Source organism: Oncorhynchus masou, chromosome 33, assembly GCF_036934945.1.
Source record: "Oncorhynchus masou masou isolate Uvic2021 chromosome 33, UVic_Omas_1.1, whole genome shotgun sequence".
Taxonomy (NCBI): domain Eukaryota; kingdom Metazoa; phylum Chordata; class Actinopteri; order Salmoniformes; family Salmonidae; genus Oncorhynchus; species Oncorhynchus masou.
Genome location: NC_088244.1, coordinates 36,187,577 through 36,206,172, shown reverse-complemented (window position 1 = coordinate 36,206,172; position 18,596 = coordinate 36,187,577). Strand labels below are relative to the sequence as shown.

At 43.6% G+C, this 18,596-nt stretch overlaps 2 protein-coding genes across 2 annotated transcripts in view; one reads left to right on the top strand and one right to left on the bottom strand.

The window, feature by feature from the left end:
* The window catches only part of LOC135528406 (inter-alpha-trypsin inhibitor heavy chain H6-like), an 18,476-nt gene extending 9,413 nt beyond the window's left edge, over positions 1–9,063 (top strand). The window contains exons 4-18 of the mRNA XM_064957466.1: positions 1,330–1,440; positions 1,727–1,974; positions 2,203–2,372; positions 2,520–2,636; positions 2,773–2,944; positions 3,158–3,630; positions 4,260–5,460; positions 5,800–5,832; positions 6,029–6,046; positions 6,242–6,289; positions 6,408–6,431; positions 6,572–6,622; positions 6,733–6,846; positions 7,085–7,489; positions 7,636–9,063. Of these exons, the coding sequence (XP_064813538.1) occupies positions 1,330–1,440; positions 1,727–1,974; positions 2,203–2,372; positions 2,520–2,636; positions 2,773–2,944; positions 3,158–3,630; positions 4,260–5,460; positions 5,800–5,832; positions 6,029–6,046; positions 6,242–6,289; positions 6,408–6,431; positions 6,572–6,622; positions 6,733–6,846; positions 7,085–7,489; positions 7,636–7,895 (3,445 nt within the window). The 3' untranslated portion in view covers positions 7,896–9,063. The remainder of the gene's footprint in view (positions 1–1,329; positions 1,441–1,726; positions 1,975–2,202; positions 2,373–2,519; positions 2,637–2,772; positions 2,945–3,157; positions 3,631–4,259; positions 5,461–5,799; positions 5,833–6,028; positions 6,047–6,241; positions 6,290–6,407; positions 6,432–6,571; positions 6,623–6,732; positions 6,847–7,084; positions 7,490–7,635) is intronic.
* On the bottom strand, positions 9,039–18,596 carry LOC135528407 (rab GDP dissociation inhibitor alpha). Its single transcript, XM_064957467.1, has 11 exons — positions 18,317–18,596; positions 17,322–17,429; positions 16,969–17,068; positions 14,217–14,351; positions 13,873–14,071; positions 13,542–13,673; positions 13,228–13,327; positions 12,882–13,053; positions 12,520–12,664; positions 12,133–12,187; positions 9,039–12,010 (listed from the first exon to the last, which is right to left on the bottom strand). Exons 1-11 carry the CDS (start codon positions 18,359–18,361, stop codon positions 11,858–11,860), a joined length of 1,344 nt encoding a protein of 447 aa, XP_064813539.1. The 5' UTR covers positions 18,362–18,596; the 3' UTR covers positions 9,039–11,857.

Here is an 18,596-nt window from a genome sequence, read left to right as displayed (position 1 = left end):
CTATTGTAGCTGGAAACGGCTGATTTTTTTTTAATGGAATATCTACATAGGGGTACAGAGGCCCATTATCAGCAACCAACACTCCAGTGTTCCAATGGCACGTTGTATTTGCTAATCCAAGTTTATCATTTTAAAAGGATAATTGAACGTTAGAAAACCCTTTTGCAATTATGTTAGCACAGCTGAAAACTGTTGGTCTGATTAAAGAAGCAATAAAACTGGCCTTCTTTAGACTAGTTGACTATCTGGATCATTAGCATAGGACAACCACGCTCTTATCAAGCTCTAAGAAACTTTTGGTTTTTCAGAACGTTCTGTGCAAGCTGGAACACACACACACGACACTTCACCAATTAACCCAGAAGGAAAATAACTGTGGTGAATGTGTTTCTTTAGTTCAGTGGCGTTTCACAACGTGAGACTGAGGGGCCTTGTGTTCTGTGTGTAGGTCACTCATGGGCAGCCGTTTCCAGTTCCCACTCCCTCTCAGCCACACATACATACAGGCCCCTCTATTTTCCATCCTGCTAAACCCACCATTTCCTTCTGCTCTGTGTCCGGAACAAGACCTGCTTCAAGGCTGGAGATTTATTTTGGTTGGTCCCTGTTGGTTTTTATTTAAAAACATTTTTTTCAAAGGACATGACCTTATTTTAGCACTTCATCACATGTGACAGAAAGGCGGTGAGAATTTAGGAACTGTATGGTTTGGATTAGGGTGTGTGAGCTCTGGTCCAGTTTGGTTGGGAAATGGTTGGGTATGGAGTAGGTTCTCCAGGGGCCATGGAGGGGGTTTCCGAGTGTCATTTTTCAGTTATCATGAGTGCGTCTCCTATCCAAACACATAACGGTCAGGTCAAAAGTAGTCTACTATATGGAATAGGGTGTCATTTGGGATGTAAACATGGTTACTGAAAAGAGATATTATAACGCCCTGAGACCCTTTCATGGCCTCCGCAGAACCTACAGCGAACCATTTCCCAACCAAATCATGGACCAGAGCTCACAGAGCTCATATTTTCAGAGGGGAATGACTCCTTCCTCTCACCCTTCGCTTCACCCTACCTTTCCTCTCGAGCAGGTTTTGAACTTAATCTGTAAACCAGCACGATACACGTTTGTCCTCCATCTGAGTCTAACACAAATGCGGTGAAGTACGTTGTTGCCTTGTAACATGTGACTAACCGTGTAAGTAATTGCCGTCAAGGAAGTTTTGTTTACCGCAGATAAACCTAGATATTTTCCGTCCATGAGGCCAATGCCTGTTCCTTAACATAGTCTGACCATTGCGAGTTGCACATGTTACCTCATCCTTCCCTCTGCCCCCAGCACCTCCAATGGCAAAGTGCACATCGCCCAGGTGAAGGAGAGGAGTGTGGCCAGGAAGATCTATGACGCAGCCAAGAAGCAAGGGAAAACAGCTGGACTCGTTGCCACCAAGTCAGTCTGAGAAAGTATTTCATACCACAATCCATCTTTGATATGTGTTTTATTTCGGATTTCTTTGTTTTATGTGGGGAAAAGTACAACAACGCAGCTGTATTGTAGACGTATGGACACCCGTCACCCACCACACTCATTTAAATCTTTTAGCACTTCTACTCAGATCAGTTGTACTTGCCTGCTTCAAATTCTTTCCATTTCACCACAGTTTTCCAAGTCATTCTTTCACCAGTTACCACCGCCACCACTCCAATACCTCTCTCTTGCTGTGTCTTCACCTCAGGGAGAGGGAGATCGAGAAGTTCCGCATGGCGGTGAGTGTTCCCTCTGGGAGCCGGATTTCCTTCTCGCTGTCCTACGAGGAGCTGTTGCCCCGCAGGTTGGGTCGCTATGAACTGATCCTGGGCCTGAGGCCTGGAGGACTGGTCACTAATCTCACCCTGGATGTCAGCATAGCAGAGAGGACGGGACTCCGCTTCGTCAAGGTCCTCCCGCTGAAGTCCAGCCGACGGCTCTCCAACACTGTCACAGGTAACATAGGAAAAGGCAGCAGTTATTGTTTATCGTCAAAGTAAGCAGTGCTAGTTTTGACACAAGCAGCATGTTTGAGGGGATCAGTTTGAACAAGGCAAGTTGCATGATCACTCATCTGGATCACAGTGATGAGTAGGTATTGTATAGTAGGATGCAACGTACATGTAGTACGCCTCAAACATGCACAGTGACATGGGTGTTCTCTGGTCTTCCTCTCCCATCCAGGTGAGTCAGAAGCCCCGGCCTCCACTGAGATCCAGCAGAACCCTTGTTGTGCCCGTGTTCATTACAACCCCAGCCTGCAGCAGCAGAGCAGTGTCTCCTCGAAGGGACTCAACGCTGACTACATCATCCAGTACGATGTAGAGCTCAGCGACCTCATGGGAGACATCCAGGTCAGCGCACGAAACACACATACGCGCAAGCACTACACACTGTGTAGGCACAAACTCTTACACAACAAATACTGTACAAAGACGGTATCTAGCGAGGCAATCATCTAATCCAATGAGGGATTATTCTCTTCTGTTGGCCTGCCTCAGGTGTTTGATGGATACTTTGCCCACTACTTTGCACCTCGGGGGCTTCCTGTGGTCCCCAAGGATGTCATCTTTGTCATTGATGTCAGTGGCTCCATGATTGGCACCAAGATCAAACAGGTACAGTAGATGTTTTACCCCTCTCAAATTGCATCCAGCAACACCTCATTCATTTAGACAAGAATGACAACATTGACACTACATTATATCAATAAAATGATCATTTCTCTTCTCGCTCTGTATTGGTGTGGACCAGACAAAGCAGGCAATGTCCACTATTCTGGGAGACCTTCGTGAAGGGGACCACTTCAACATCATCACCTTCTCAGACAAGGTCCTCACCTGGAAGAAGGGTCGCACAGTGAGGGCCACGCCGAATAACGTACGAGACGCTAAGGAATTTGTCAAGAGGATCATCGCCGAGGGATGTGAGTGGTATTGAGTCTGATGTGCTCAAATTGCATTATATCTGCAGAAACCTGACAAGACCGCTAAAACACGGTCTGTATTCCATCTTCTGTCTCCTCTTCTGCATCCTCTCTCCTCCATTTCCTCCACACCTCCCTCTCTTCTCCATGCCACCTTCCCTTCTCCACGCCACCTTCCCTTCTCCACGCCACCTTCCCTCTCTCATCCTCCAGGGACCAACATCAACGCGGCCCTCCTCTCAGCCGCCCAACTGGTCAACCCCTCTGCCTCTTCCTCGTCCTCTTCCGGTGGCTTCCGTCGGGTCCCTTTGGTCATCTTCTTGACGGACGGTGAAGCTACCATCGGCGTGACGTCCGGGGACTCTATCCTTAGCAACGCTAAGAGCGCTCTGGGTTCCGCCTCTCTGTTTGGCCTGGCCTTCGGAGACGACGCCGACTTCCCCTTGCTGCGGCGCCTGGCACTGGACAACCGTGGCATGGCGAGGATGGTGTATGAGGACACAGACGCCGCTCTCCAGTTGAAGGGATTCTACGATGAGGTAGCCAGCCCGCTACTGTCAGACATCCAGCTGACCTACTTGGACGACCAGGCCTTCGACGTCACCCGCTCCCTCTTCCCTAACTACTTCCAGGGCTCAGAGCTGGTGGTCACAGGGAAGGTCAAGCCAGGGGTCAGGAATCTGAAGGTTGGTATCACATCATGTTGTAATTGTCCATTGTTTTTACCATGAGTTGATGGAACATTTAATTTTTGGGGAAATATTGATATTGATAAATCTTTTGTTTTATTTGCTTCTCTTCATTTCTCTTCCCTTCATTTCTCTTCCCTTCATTTCTCTTCTCTTCTCCTCTCTTCTCTTCTCTTCCCTTCTCTTCTCTTCCCTTCTCCTCTTCTCTTCCTTTCTCTTCTCCTCTTCCCTTCTCCTCTTCTCTTCCCTTCATTTCTCTTCCCTTCTCTTCTCCTCTCTTCTCTTCCTTTCTCTTCCCTTCTCCTCTTCTCTTCCTTTCCCTTCCCTTCATTTCTCTTCCCTTCATTTCTCTTCTCCTCTCTTCCCTTCTCTTCTCATCTTCTCTTCCCTTTTCTTCCCTTCTCCTCTCTTCTCTTCTCCTTTCTCTTCTCCTCTCTTCTCTTCCTTTCTCATCCCTTCTCTTCTCCTCTTCTCTTCCTTTCTCATCCCTTCTCTTCCCTTCTCTTCTCCTCTCTTCTCTTCTCTTCCCTTCTCTTCTCCTCTCTTCTCTTCCCTTCTCCTCTCCTTGCTTCTCTTCCTTTCTCTTCCCTTCTCCTCTCCTTGCTTCTCTTCTATTCTCTTCTTAGGTGTCTCTGACAGCCAGTGACTCTAAGCAGAAAGTGAAGATCGAGAACGACGTGTTGGTGTCTAAAGGAGAGGAGAATGGGACAGCCTACTCCATGGGCTGCCCTGGGGGCATGGGTGGGATCTCCAGCTTTGTACGTCGTCTCTGGGCTTACTTCACGATCAAAGAGCTGCTGCTGGCCAAACTGAGCAGCACCGACCTGGTCATGCAGAAACTGCTGGGCGAGAAGGCAACCAACCTCTCCCTCAAGTTCAACTTTGTCACGCCTGTTACTTCCCTTGTTGTAGTCAAGCCTGATGCAGATGAAATTCCTACCACAGCGTCAACTACGACAGCTCAACCCGCCACCACAACCAACACCACTAGTAGAGCTACTACAACAACCACAGTTGCCCACACTACTGCCACCGAAATAGCCTCCCCCATCCCTGTGAAAAAGCCCAGGAGTAACGAAGCTAAGCCAGACCCTCTTGTCACCAAGCATCCACCTCCCCAACCTCCACCCAGAAAGGACTCCACCCCACCCAGCCCAGCAAAAACAGTGGCTCCACCATCCCCCAAGAGAACCACTAAGACTAGCACCTCCAGCCCCAGCCCCAGTGCCGCCAGAACCGTCCATGCCCCTCTCTCTGGAAAAACCCCCACCCCTCCTCCCAGCTCTCCTAAAACTGCCCCTGCCCCTCCCGCCAGGATATTCTCTACCCCCCTGGCCAACTCGCTCAAAACAGCTGCCGCTCCTGCACCAGGGAAAACCACAACCACCCCTCCACCCAACATAGTAAAGACCATCCCTACCACATCCCCCACCACAGTTAAGACTACAGTCCCTACAACTGTGAAAACCACTACCTCCACTACCACCCCCACCTCAGTCAGAACCGATCTCACCCCTGCTCTACAGCCTTGGAAACCCGCCACGCCCCTTCCCATCTCTGTTAGAACAGTCCTCCCTCCAGTTATAATACCCCTCTCCTCCTTCTCTTCAGAGAATGCCACCATGTCTGCCACTGATGCCCATCCACCTCAGGTTACCACATTCCTGTACAGTGTTCTGTCCGTCGCCCCTACTCCAGCTCCACAGGGCCGTAACACAGAGCCAGTCTCAGATGTGGACCAGATTGCCACCTTTGTCTCTGCCACATTTGCCCCCATGCCAGGCATCACAGACGGGCCTAAACTGTGGGAGGCTGCAGGACTACTGGGTTGGTATTCCACTCCAATATTCCTTGTTAGTCATTGCGTCCCACAGTCTGTTGACAAATGCTACGATACCATTTATGAGATTGGTTCTCGCTCTCTGTCAATCTCACTTGGAACGTCAACTACTACAATGCAAAGTAAAGTTGAATAATACTTGTCTTAAAGGATACATTTTTAATTAAATAACAGTATTGCATATTATATGAATTGTGTTGCATCAGGTATTGAACTTACAGTCCATATCTTGTACCTGTAAATATTAGTACAATTGAATGCAGCACCAGCACTATCAATCCACCATTTCTGGCTGAATTGTGACATGTTCCTCTTCTTTCCACCAGATGTCTCCACATCCATCCAGATCCATAGAAAAGGTGAATCAACCATACCAGAAGATTTCATCAGTCTGTTTCAGCTCTGTTGCACAAATGTCCTGAAATATAATTCTTGAAATGGATACATGCTGTATTTGAATACAGAGATAATGGGTAGGAGGTTAAAAAGTGATGAAGTTGTCCTTTAGTGTATCACTGTGTCAATCTGTGTTTTCTCCATGTCTCCCTGCCTTAGATATGGACCGAGATAAAGGTGAGTTCCTCTCTTACTTCCCTGCCATGACAAACCAATTCATTGCAACAGCATGTATGTTGTTGTATCTTCAAAGCTGTTGTTTCCTCCTATAGAGATTCTGATGAAAGCCCCTCAGACCAACTCAGGGAGAGGATATTTTTTTTACTGTGTCTGTCTGGTGTCTAATGATGACCATATGATTGGATCTTTTAGATTATGACGCAACCTACGACCAAGACTACGACCTCAACTATGATTCCTGTAAGTCACAGTTGACTAATATGTAGAACTATTTAGTTGTGTTGGCAATAGGGATACTTTGTACGTTCCTCAGTTGATACAGATATTTAACACACTTTTGGAATTGGTATCTTTTCAGGGGATGAATCAGCATCAAATCTTTGTAAGTATTTCATTGTTTTTCTGTGTAGTCTAGCATAAGATCAATGTACTTCAGAGATGTTAGTAGGCTCTGATCTGTCATTGGTTTCAGTGCTTTAGAAAGATAAGACTTAGTCTCAGTTGTACCTGTTGTCCTTCCAGCGCCAGGCCCCACCTCCAGACTGAGTTCTGTGAGAGTCTTCTCCTCTTCTGGTAAGGGGCTTACACTTTAACCAGTAACATAACATAACCAGTAACGTAACATATAACTGTAAAATCTGTTTCTCACCTTAGTCTTTATGTTCAATGTTTTTTTGTTTTAGTTGATGGAGACCCTCATTTTATGGTCCAGCTCCCCAAACTGAATCAGAATCTGTGTTTCACGGTGGACGGCAGGGCCAACGACGTACTGAGACTGCTGGAAGACCCAGAGAGAGGTTAGTCAGCACAGACTACCACAAACAAAAGTCCAGAACGGTAGTCTTATATTAGTGGCATGTCATTGAATTTAAGAAACGTGCCGTATAATCTACTTTAGAAGGACCATAACATTTTATAGGCATACAGTATATTAAAAATTGGATCACATTAAAGAACACCTACATTCTGTAAGTTGGAACGCACACGCATGCGCGCACACACACAGCTAACCCATGCCTTCCTCTTCCCCTCAAGGTATTACGGTGGACGGCCATCTCATGTGGGCTCCGTCCAAGCAAGACGTGGAGGACCGCTCCCGCACTTACTTTGACAAGATAACCATCTCCGCTGCCATGGGCGGGCGTGGCGGGCTGGGTGGCATAGTGATCACACTCTCATTGGACGCCGTGGTGGTGGAAGGGGAGGGACGTGACACCTTACCCACTAATCTGCAGGGATCTGTAACGAGGCAGGGCGTGGCGGTATCCGTGGACACCACAGATGACATCCATCAGAGCTGTCGGGTCGAGCTGGCGAAGGATATTTGTTTCCTGGTTCTGTTCCACCACTACAAACAGCCCAGCTACCTGCAGATGGCGCACCTCGGGTTCTATATCACTGATGGACAAGGCCTCTCTCCTTCAACCCAAGGCCTACTGGGTACGTTGTATTTAATGTCTTTAAACCAGTTTCCTTGACTTGTTACATACACCTGGCCCTAAAGTGTTGCTGTATAAAAGGCTATGGAAAAATACTATACATATGTTGTGATTGACTGCCCTCTCATTGTCCCCTCTTTCCAACAGGCCAGTTCCAGCATGCGGACATGAGTGTGACGCCGGTGAAGGACCCTAGTGACACACCGCCCCAGCCTAGTAAAGAGGGGGTCCTGTCCAGGGGGTTGCTGAGGTGGGGGGCGATACACGTACCCATCACCCTACAGGACAAGACCCTGAAGGACACAGTGAGGAAACGTCACCTGGGCAGGTGTTGGATCGTGCCCAAGGCACAGGTGGAGAAACTGTTAGGTCATCCATACCAGAGCTACCTGGTGGATGACATGTGAATACTATTTTCAAATGTCCATCCAGTATTAGCACTCCACTTAGAATACACATGCCTAGTACATTGCTTCATACTAAGTGGTATGCTAGTATAGAGATTGGAACCGAGCCACTCATCTAGCTACCAACACCTCAAAGCTGGGCAGCTCAGGCCAATGGGAAAATACAGTGTCTCTGCAAGGACAAACAGCACTGTGACTAGTGTGCTGCTGGCTAGCCTTCAATACCAACATCACATAGTGGGTTATTACTCTCTCTCCTCTGAAAGTGTGCATGAATTCATGTTCATGATTATGAAAATGAGAGAGAGACAGAGAGAGGGACACAAAGAGAGACAGATACAACGACAAACAAAGACAAAAGAGCGAGTGAAATAGAGAGAGAGAGACAGAGATTGAGTCCAGTAAGAAATCTAAAGAATGATGAGGTAATTCTCATAGGTGTCAGACATGGAAAGATAATATATAGGAGATGGGATGTCTTTCTGAAATAACAAAAGGGGACAGACTTCTTCTGCTGTTAACGTGGCAACAGTTAGATATGTTAATTGTCTCTATACTTCTGCAGACAAATGCTGCTTGATCTTGACATACAGCTAAATCCAAACTCTCATTCGCAAAAAATCATATGCTTCATAAGGACAATTTATAATTCCAATGTTATAACAAATATATGAATCGATCATTAGATTTTTAGCAATGTGTCATTTTATATAGAGGGTCAGAGTTGTATTTTAATTGTTTCAGTTTTATTGTGAAGTATAAGTTATAAAAGGACTACATCTTATTTAAAAACAATTGTCTATGGAACTCGTCGTGGTGTTATCGGAGTAGTTTTACACAAAATCATTTACTTCTGTTGAAACACAGACACTTTGGATTTGACTTTTCAGGTTTCGCCATGTGCTTTTATTATTTTTGTTCTATCATTTCGTTCATAGTTTCATTTTATTTGTTTGTTACACAATACATTATTAGGCATTGTTCACATACTAGTGATCAAACAAAGGACTGTAAGTTGTCTGCTACTCAGACTGACCAATGTTTTCGTCAATGTCAAGGGATATCATCGATATAACATTTGTCAAAGGCAAAAACTCTTAAATTAATACAGTACAACCACATTGTAGGCGTTTGTTAAAAAAAAAAATAAAAAAAAAAGAGAAGACAACATCTGGTGGTGAGGAATGGGAAAAAGGTTCAAATATAACTAGATAAGCTAGCAGAGTAAACTTAACACTATTCCAGTAATCACCAAGATAACATGATTCCAGAATGAAATTCACACAAAAGTGTAAACTGTGCACAGTCTGCAGACATGTGTCTGAAAGGTTAAAAGCGTGAAATGGACCCTATGATCGAGGGCCAGAGACTGTTGCTATCGTCCTACCGTTATCCATCCCAACCTGTTACAAGACCTGTTAATAATGCTCAACCCACGTAACACTAATAATAACCACGAAATCGGGTGAAACGTGACACAGTAAACGACAACAAAGCAAAAACAATGACATCTGCACATATGCATCCCTCTCAGATCAGTTCCGTTATGATAATATAACAAATGAATAGCAGAGAAGCAGAGTCAGCGTTTCACTTAAACCTTCCACCCACGAGAACACGTTGAATAAGTGAAATGAAATAAATAAAAATACCATTATAATAATAAGACACATAAATCCACCCCGAACTTGTGATAACTGTGTCGTTTAGAGATATAGTTATGGAGGGACGACAGGAAGGGAGAGGCAATCCTTCACACTGGCTTCCACCGTGTTACTGTCATCATGTTTGAAGGGTAAGGTTTGCTGCCCACCATTTGATATGTACTGTACTGTAAATAATTAACCACGCCGCTGATCCACACCTCAAAACAATGTCACACATGGAAACATAGATGAAGAAAAAACACCGCTAACTCCAAAGGATCAGACAGAATGGCGGTTAAGGGAAGCTACAATGGGGGAGACTGACATAGGAGCACAGCTAAGTCCACAGGACCACTGGAGTTATTATACCATGTGAATAGATTGACTGGAATTCTAAAGATTCTATCTCTATGTAATAATGTGTGGGTAGTAGTTAGTGGAAATACAATGTGCACAGTTAGCAGTCATGAAATACACAGGACATTTGCTGCATCAAGTCAATCAACTGACATCAATTATCGCTCGAAGGACAGGAATAATCGGCAGATTACCTTGTTTTTAAATAGAATGAAATGATCGCATTTTTAGAGAACCCGAACATATTGAATAAGACCCCAAATTAAGGCTAAAACCAAGTAAAAGCATATTGGTTCATACTCTGGGGAGGCACTTTATACCATGGCCTCAGGACGTTTTGTAATACTGCATCCTGTTAAGTGTTTTACATTTTGGGAGTGTCCGTTTTCCCCTCCACTAGCTACTGTAAGGTTGCCTGGCAGGAGTTCAACGGGAATTAGTCGCTCTGTGTGACATACACAACAAGGGTTAGTTTGATCATAACATGATCTGGTGCATCCTTTCACGACAAGCCGAGAGTTCAGTCTGCCGTCTTTAACACAAAAGTGACACTTTCCTGATCTCAAGTCTGCGACATTCCCGAGCTACATTGGTTCTTATCACCTTCCTCGCATCTCAACGTGTCGTGATCTGATCGGACCTCCCTTTTTTGATTAAAACGCTCTCATTCCATGACAAACTCTTCCATACTTACTCATAAAACCTCACCAACATGCCTCACCTCCGGACAGACCCTCACAGTTAAATCTCTCTCGCTTTTCTGCACCACAATTGACCTTTTTTCAGTGTTTGACCTCAAAGTCCACTTCGGAGTATCGGTCCATGTTCCCGTTTCAAATTCAGTAAACTTCATAACTTCAGCAAGTGAAAATGTGCACCAAATATTACGAAATAAAACTCATAATGGTGTAAATACAAACGTAAACCGTTCAAAACTGTACCTTGGACATCACACAACAGACAAGAGAAACAAAACGTGGTTTTAGGGACAACAGAACAGTTAGCCACCGGTTAGCTTGTCTGCTGGCGCAGGGAACACAACAGCACTGCAAAGTGAGCACTATCAGTTTGACAGAACAGCCCATTGATATATCAATAACTTTTCATTTTTAAACATTTTGTCTGACCGAGAGAGATATTTGCTGAAAAAGGAGCAATCTATGTCAATAAGTAAGATGGGTAACAGACCAGTAAGTTAGACGAGAGTGAAAGCAGGGTTGACAGGATGGAATGATCAGTGTGAGAATGGCCCAGCCTTCAGAACGCTGCTGTGTCATCATGTTCTATGTACAATCCTACTATGTGTAAAATATGCATGCATGTCAATTAGAGGTGACACATCCAGAGCAGAGGCAAATCACTATTTATGACCAAACTGTCTTTCCAAAAACAGTTTCCACTTCAAATTTTCTACAGTTAGTCATTCATTCATTTTACATCAGAATTCAGACATTCTTGCAATGTCATTGACCTTGATATGAGAAAAATACTTTGAAATTGCCACAACAATGAATCAGTCTACCTCTAATGATAACAGTTTAGACATGTAGTTTATAGATAATCAAAAATGGAATGAAAGACCATATCAACCCTGCATTTCAGTGATAGATATAGGGAATGTGAGTCTTGGAACGATGTGTGTGAGTGTTTCAAATGTGTTTGAGTACGGAGACCTCAGGAAAGGGAGGGACATGAGCAAAAGGAGTCAGAACCACACACACGGAACCTAGAACCTCCTAGAACTCCCTAGATCCATCACCACCCATTACCTAGAACCTTCACTTATTCAGACTCCCCCACTATCTCCCAAATACAGTACCCAGCTTAATACACTACCCCTACAGTACCCTAGCCCTATCTTTGTACCGTCCTACCCTCTATGTTATGGCCTCTTTTCTATTTAAAAACCCCTTCTCACTCCTCTCTCCACCTCTCCCTTTCCCTGATGCTCCTCACTCCTCATTGCTCATCCTCCCCAAACACATCGTTCTGTTTGCGCTTCATGTTCTCAAAGTCAAAGTCGCTGCCTGTCATACGCTTGTAGATGTCCTTGATGTCGTTGCAGGTGGTCTCGAAGTGAGTGGTGGCGTCGTAGGCTGACGAGGCGAATATCTGAACGAGACACAAAATCCCACAGGGTTTCTTTCACTCCAATGCCTGGGCCTAAAACATGTCTCATAAATAGTTGTGTAGAAATATAGAAGGTAGTGTATATCTAGATGTGTTTGACTCACCTGGCTCTCAGTACCATCATCGGTGGGCTCATAGAGGTCACTGAGGGACACAAACCTGCAGATAAAGAGGGGAGACATCAGTTATTATTTCACAAAAACGTCCTTACTGCTATTCATTTCATTAATTTGTGATAGCACACATTGTATGAGCTGAGACAGTTTTGGACAATACAAGACAATCAGAGAAGAGGGAGAAGAGTAGAAGAAGAGGGGAGAAGGGTAGAAGAAGAGGGGAGAAGAGTAGAAGAAGAGGGAGAAGAGTAGAAGAAGAGGGAGAAGGGTAGAAGAAGAGGAAGAAGGGTAGAAGAAGAGGGAGAAGGGTAGAAGAAGAGGGAGAAGGGTAGAAGAAGAGGGAGAAGGGTAGAAGAAGAGGGAGAAGAAACGTACTTCTGGTCAATGGGCTCCAGCAGCTCCAGAGCAGGTTCTATCTCAGCCTCAGGTTCACTGGTCTCCACGGTGGTGCTGACGATGGCGATGTACTTTCCCTGGGCCGCCACGTTGTGGGCATAGGAGATCATACACACGTAGATGTCTGGAGGAGAGAACACACGTTAGAACATTGAGTATTCAATTCAGATTTTATAATTGGACATTCCTCTCTCCAACTCTCTTTTCCCCCTCTACAAAAACTGCTTTTATTATCGTCTCTGTGAGGTAAACTTACTGTTAGAGAGAAAATCTCTACATCATGACAAAAGGAAGTCAGAAACATCCCATCTTAGTAAACCTGTACTTGGTCCACTCCTCACCTGACTTGCGGTTGACCTGGTTCTGAGGGATGATGATCTGACAGGAGTTGGCGTCGTTGGTGTTCTTGATGGGGTGGCTGAGGATACAGATGACCCTGATCACCTGACCTGCCTTACGCACTCGGTCCTGGATGTAGCTGGGGTCACAGATCAGCTGTTTGCACCGAGCCACCTGACAGGGGAGGGACAATATAGAAGACAATGTCAATCGAATATATTCACATAATGTATTTTCCCTCTTCTACCAATTGTATGTTTCCCTCAGTGTATTATCAATAGTCTTGACCACTTTACTATATAGTCAAGAGATTGTGATTTTATAAAACAGATTCAATTGCGATTTTACCTCTCCCTCAGACTTCACTCCCACCACATGGCCATCCTCCATCACTATCTCCTCCACTGGTTTGTTGAGCATGTAGGTTCCTCCATAAATTGCACTTAACCTAAAAATGTATGAGAGAGAGAGAGACTATGATTTATACTATATTATCAAATATGGCAAAAATACTCTACACTATTGAAGACATTTTACATTTACAATTTAGTCAGTTAGATCATTTTATCCCGTGACAGAGTGATCAGAATTCAACATGAAGAGCTTTGTCTAACTAAAGACAGGCCATAAGGATTTAGGGATTATACATTTTACACACAGACCTGGCGAATCCTTGAGGCAGCTCCCCGAGGCCATAGAGGGGGTACAGGTAGGGGCTCTTCCCATATCGGGCCAGGGATTCACTGTACAGCTTGATGCGGTTGATGGTCTCCAAACAGGGCACATCAAGGTAGCTAGAGTTGGGGGATAGAGAGAGAGCCACATGATCAATAAGAGTCAGGGTTGGGGTCAATTCTGTTTCAATTCAAGAAGTAAACTGAAATTCCAATGCATAAATGTTGAATTGGAATGTCAGTTTACTTCCTGATAGGGATCATAGTGCCTCATCTTATTAGGAGATTAGTGATTAGTAATAGATTTAAGTGCTCTTACTCGTCTGTCCTGTAGAGGGCCAGGGCGTGGCCAGTGAAGTCGATGACATCCTGACCAAGGTCAAACTTCTTGTACACATCTTTCATGGTGGTGACTTTGGGGTCGACGCCCTCGAAGGTCTTAGGGTCGTTCTCGTCAAAGTTAGCCACAAACACTAAGAATTTCCGGAACCTTCTCTTCTCAAACATACCCATAAGATCTGGACAAGTAGTGAAGACAAAGACATAATATACTATACTGTACAAAGCAGAACAATACAAATTAAAGATCACAAATCTAATATCACAGATTTTGTAGTACATATAGTGAACACACATCACAATCTATAGCACATTGAAACTTACTTGAAGCTAGTGCCTCAGTCTCAGTTGAGGGCACTTTGTAGATTTTTCCTCCCTTGTACACAAAACTACCCTCCACTACTTTGAAGTCCAGGTATCTTGTCACCTCGGTGTATAGCAGCATCTTCACAAGCTGACCTGTTTTTATTGGATTCACAGACAAGAAAGGGTGGTCTTCATTTAATTACTCCAAGATTTCACTGTGTTTCATCAACAGGCACGATGGAGATGAAGATTGACATCTCCCATCTTATCCCTATGATGTGGTGATGGTCTGCATATGGGTATGTTGAGTAAGGCTAGTAGCTAAGGTGACCATATTTGGAAATGGGGGTGGGGGGGCTAAGCAGAACAATTTTGGGGTTTGTATGGAACTATATTTGACTATCACTTTTCGCTATAGGCCATTCAAATAGTTTTATTAATTATAACACAGAAATGGATTATCCCTCGACAGTCTCCTTAATCTTAGGCTATCTAGTAATTTTAGAATCATCCAAGTTTGGTAGCCTTTGCTTTTTTGTTTGTTGCCATGACCATGGTTGTCCATGTGATGGTTACAATGTATCACTTATCAAATATTCTCATGAGGTCCAAGGCAAAGCTGCAGGAGCAAAAAGGTTTGTTGCAGGGACACGCAACATTTTTCACATGCATGCCTGATTGGATACACATTTTGATTATTGAAAAATCAGCCTCAATATAACTTCAGAGTTGTGTTATTCTGAGGGCTAATCTGGGACATTTCCAGACACAGCTCTAGCCGGGGAGAGGACACCAAAATCGGGGATTATGTCCAGAAATTGGGGACGTCTGGTCACCCTGTAACAGGGTTCCCCAAATGCCGGGTGATTTTGATTTGGCCCCAAAGTTTTCTGAGAAGAAAAAAATAAATAAAAAAAAATAATAATATATATATATATATATATATATATATACACTACCGTTCAAAAGTTTGGGGTCACTTAGAAATGTCCTTGTTTTTGAAAGAAAAGTACACTTTTTGTCCATTAAAATAACATCAAATTGATCAGAAATACAGTGTAGACATTGTTAATGTTGTAAATGACTATTGTAGCTGGTAACGGCTGATTTTTAATGGAATATCTACATAGGCGTACAAAGGCCCATTATCAGCAACCATCACTCCTGTGTTCCAATGGCACGTTGTGTTAGCTAATCCAAGTTTATCATTTTAAAAGGTTAATTGATCATTAGAAAACCCTTTTACAATTATGATAGCACAGCTGGAAACTGTTGTTTCCGATTAAAGAAGCAATAAAACTAGCCATATTTAGACTAGTTGAGTATCTGGAGCATCAGCATTTGTGGGTTCGATTACAGGCTCAAATTGACCAGAAACAAAGTACTTTCTTCTGAAACTCGTCAGTCTATTCATGTACTGAGAAATGAAGTCTATTCCATGCAAGAAATTGCCAAGAAACTGAAGATCTTGTACAACACTGTGTACTACTCCCTTCACAGAACAACACAAACTGGCTCTAACCAGAGTAGAAAGAGTGGGAGGCCCCTGTGCACAACTGAGCAAGAGGACATTAGAGTATCTAGTTTGAGAAACAGACACCTCACAAGTCCTCAAATGGCAGCTTCGTTAAATAGTACCCGCAAAACACCAGTCTCAACATCAATAGTGAAGAGGCGACTCCGGGATGCTGGCCTTCTAGGCAGAGTTGCAAAGTAAATGCCATATCTCAGACTGGCCAATAAAAAGAAAAGATTAAGATGGACAAGAGAACACAGACACTGGACAGAAGAATTCTGACTAGAAGCCAGCCTCCCGGCGGTTCCAACCATGGTATCGTTTTGAGATGCAGAGTAGGTGAACAGATGATCTCTGCATGTGTGGTTCCCACCGTGAAGCATGGAGGAGGCTGTGTGATGCTTTGGTGGTGACACTGTGAGTGATTTATTTAGAATTCAAGACACACTTAACCAGCATGGCTACCACAGCATTCTGCAGTGGTATGCATCCCATCTGGTTTGCGCTTAGTGGGACTATCATTTGTTTTTCAACAGGACAATGACCCAAAACACACCTCCGGGCTGTGTAAGGGCTATTTGACCAAGAAGAAGAGTGATGGAGTGCTGCATCAGTTGATCTGGCCTCCACAGTCACCCGGAAAAGCATCCAACAAGTGCTCAGCATATGTGGGAACTCATTCAGGACGGTTGGAAAAGCATTCCAGGTGAAGCTGGTTGAGAGAATGCCAAGAGTGTGCAAACCTGTCATCAATGCAAAGGGTGGCTATTTGAAGAATCTCAAATATAAAATACATTTGGATTTGTTTAACACTTTTTGGTTACTACATGATTCCATATGTGTTATTTCATAGTTTTGATGTCTTCAATATTATTCTACAATGTAGAAAATAGTAAAAATAAAGAAAAACCCTTGAATGAGTAGGTGTGTCCAAACTTTTGACTGGTATATATATATAAAATTTGTTTATATTATTGTTGGACATGAAAGACTCTCAAAACACCATCAAATCAGCTCCAAGTGACTTTAATTTTGGAAATCTGTTCCAAAGTCTGGCCCCCTAACCATCCGCTGAAGAAAAATATTGCCCCCCGGCCTGAATCTAGTTCATGATCCCTGCTTTGTAGTGAGCAACAGGAGTCATGATTGAGGCTGTTGGTGTACTGGTTGGTTTTGCTAATGGTAATATTCATGAATTTAATGGTTTAAATGGTATCTCTCATGTGTAAATTAAAAACAAATCCCACAACTGACCATTGGCCATTAGAAATTTGGGGATGAGGTCCACATTCCAGTCTCTTCCACGACCCATAGACTCTGGAGGGCTGTCAGGCAGCTCAAAGCGCTTGTACAGCTATGGAAGGAAAATATATGCTTGAGTGAAAACATCAATGAAGACTATTATTTTTCTAACAAATTGCAAACTATTAACCTGGGGGCAGAAATAAAAGTAAAGTACAAAAGTAAAGTACAAGAGAATAAGTATTTTACATAGACCATGGAGGGTTGAGTGAAACATTGGAATACATGAAATATGATTGAATATTTGAATAGATATTGACACATGAAGTGATGACCATTAGATCCTCAATGTTCCGTGCCCTTACCTCTTCCAGAGGGGTGATGGAGGAGCTTTCACCTCCATAGTAGGGGTTCCTGTCCATGTGCAGCACTTTCTTTCCATTCACAGACATGATCCCAGAGAGGATGCATTCCTTAAACAAAATTAAAAGCAAAATATGAATCAACATTCATATTGAAAAAGCAATTTTGTGTGTGTGTGTGTTTGTGTGTGAGAGGGAGAGATAGAAAGGGTGAGAAAGAATGTGTGTGTGTGTGTGTGTGTGTGTGTGTGTGTGTGTGTGTGTGAGAGAGAGAGAGAGAGAGAGAGAGAGAGAGAGACAGAGAGGAAGTAGTGAGATAAAGGAGGGGTGTAGGAGGGAGGGACAAGAAGTGTGCACACATGAGCGGATGTCTCATCCATAAGAATAATACTAATAATCCTACTCATAAAAACAAATCATTGTAATGGAAATAAAGAAAATAAAAGTGTGCTCTCTTTGCATTGGTACTGGATATTATATTGTTCATATTCACTCAGGCTATATCATTAACTTGTCTAAACAAAAAAAACAAAAAAATATGACATTGTACATACAGCTTACTTAAGATGTCGGCTTTGTCGTAGTAAAGTCGGTACACATTGTGCGATAACAGGCGACACATTATACAGTTCTTCGGAGAGGTTCTATTAATTAAAACCGTTCTCAGGCCTGCTCAAATACTGTTCAATGAAGGCCCATTACACCATCACACAGGGGTTACGCCTAAAGATGCTGCACAACGAATGAAGAATGCATTGACAACACAAATGTATCCAAATAAATAGCCTAGCTATATCGTTGTATTTATTATTGAAAGATAGCCTATCTGCACAAAAGCTGATACGATATTTATCATCACATTTCCTTAAAGTCAGCCATGGACGCAGTTGCTCTGATCCATTGCATTATTGGATGAATAAGGGAACATAGGCAAACTTCATAAATGTTAAGTTTAGTATGCAACATCACCAAGCCAAGCCCTAATATGAAGCACTTACTGTGAGTCCGGTTCCCAAAACGATCACGTCATATTCCTCATCCATGTTGTATCACCGTCTCTCCTGTCTCGCCCTCTTTTGCCTTGTGAAATTTCAGGGAAATTGACAGGAAAAGAAACCCAGTGGAAGAACGAACGCAATTTATCTCCGTTTCTTCTGGGCAAGTGTATGCCGTTTTAAGTTTGTATTTATTTATTTAGAAACAGTTTTAATTGATAAGTGGAATCTGGTCCACACACTGTCACCGGCGAGAACTACCAAAAATGGCCCTAACCGTGGA

Bases quoted from the DNA above. Each gene is read 5' to 3' on its own strand.
- LOC135528407 (XM_064957467.1), bottom strand. From the start codon at position 18,361: ATGGATGAGGAATATGACGTGATCGTTTTGGGAACCGGACTCACA. The intron at 17,430-18,316 runs GTAAGTGCTTCA...ATTTTGTTTAAG, and splicing joins TTTTGGGAACCGGACTCACA to GAATGCATCCTCTCTGGGAT. The intron at 12,011-12,132 runs GTGAGTCAAACA...TGTCTCGTTCAG, and splicing joins ATGATGGTACTGAGAGCCAG to ATATTCGCCTCGTCAGCCTA.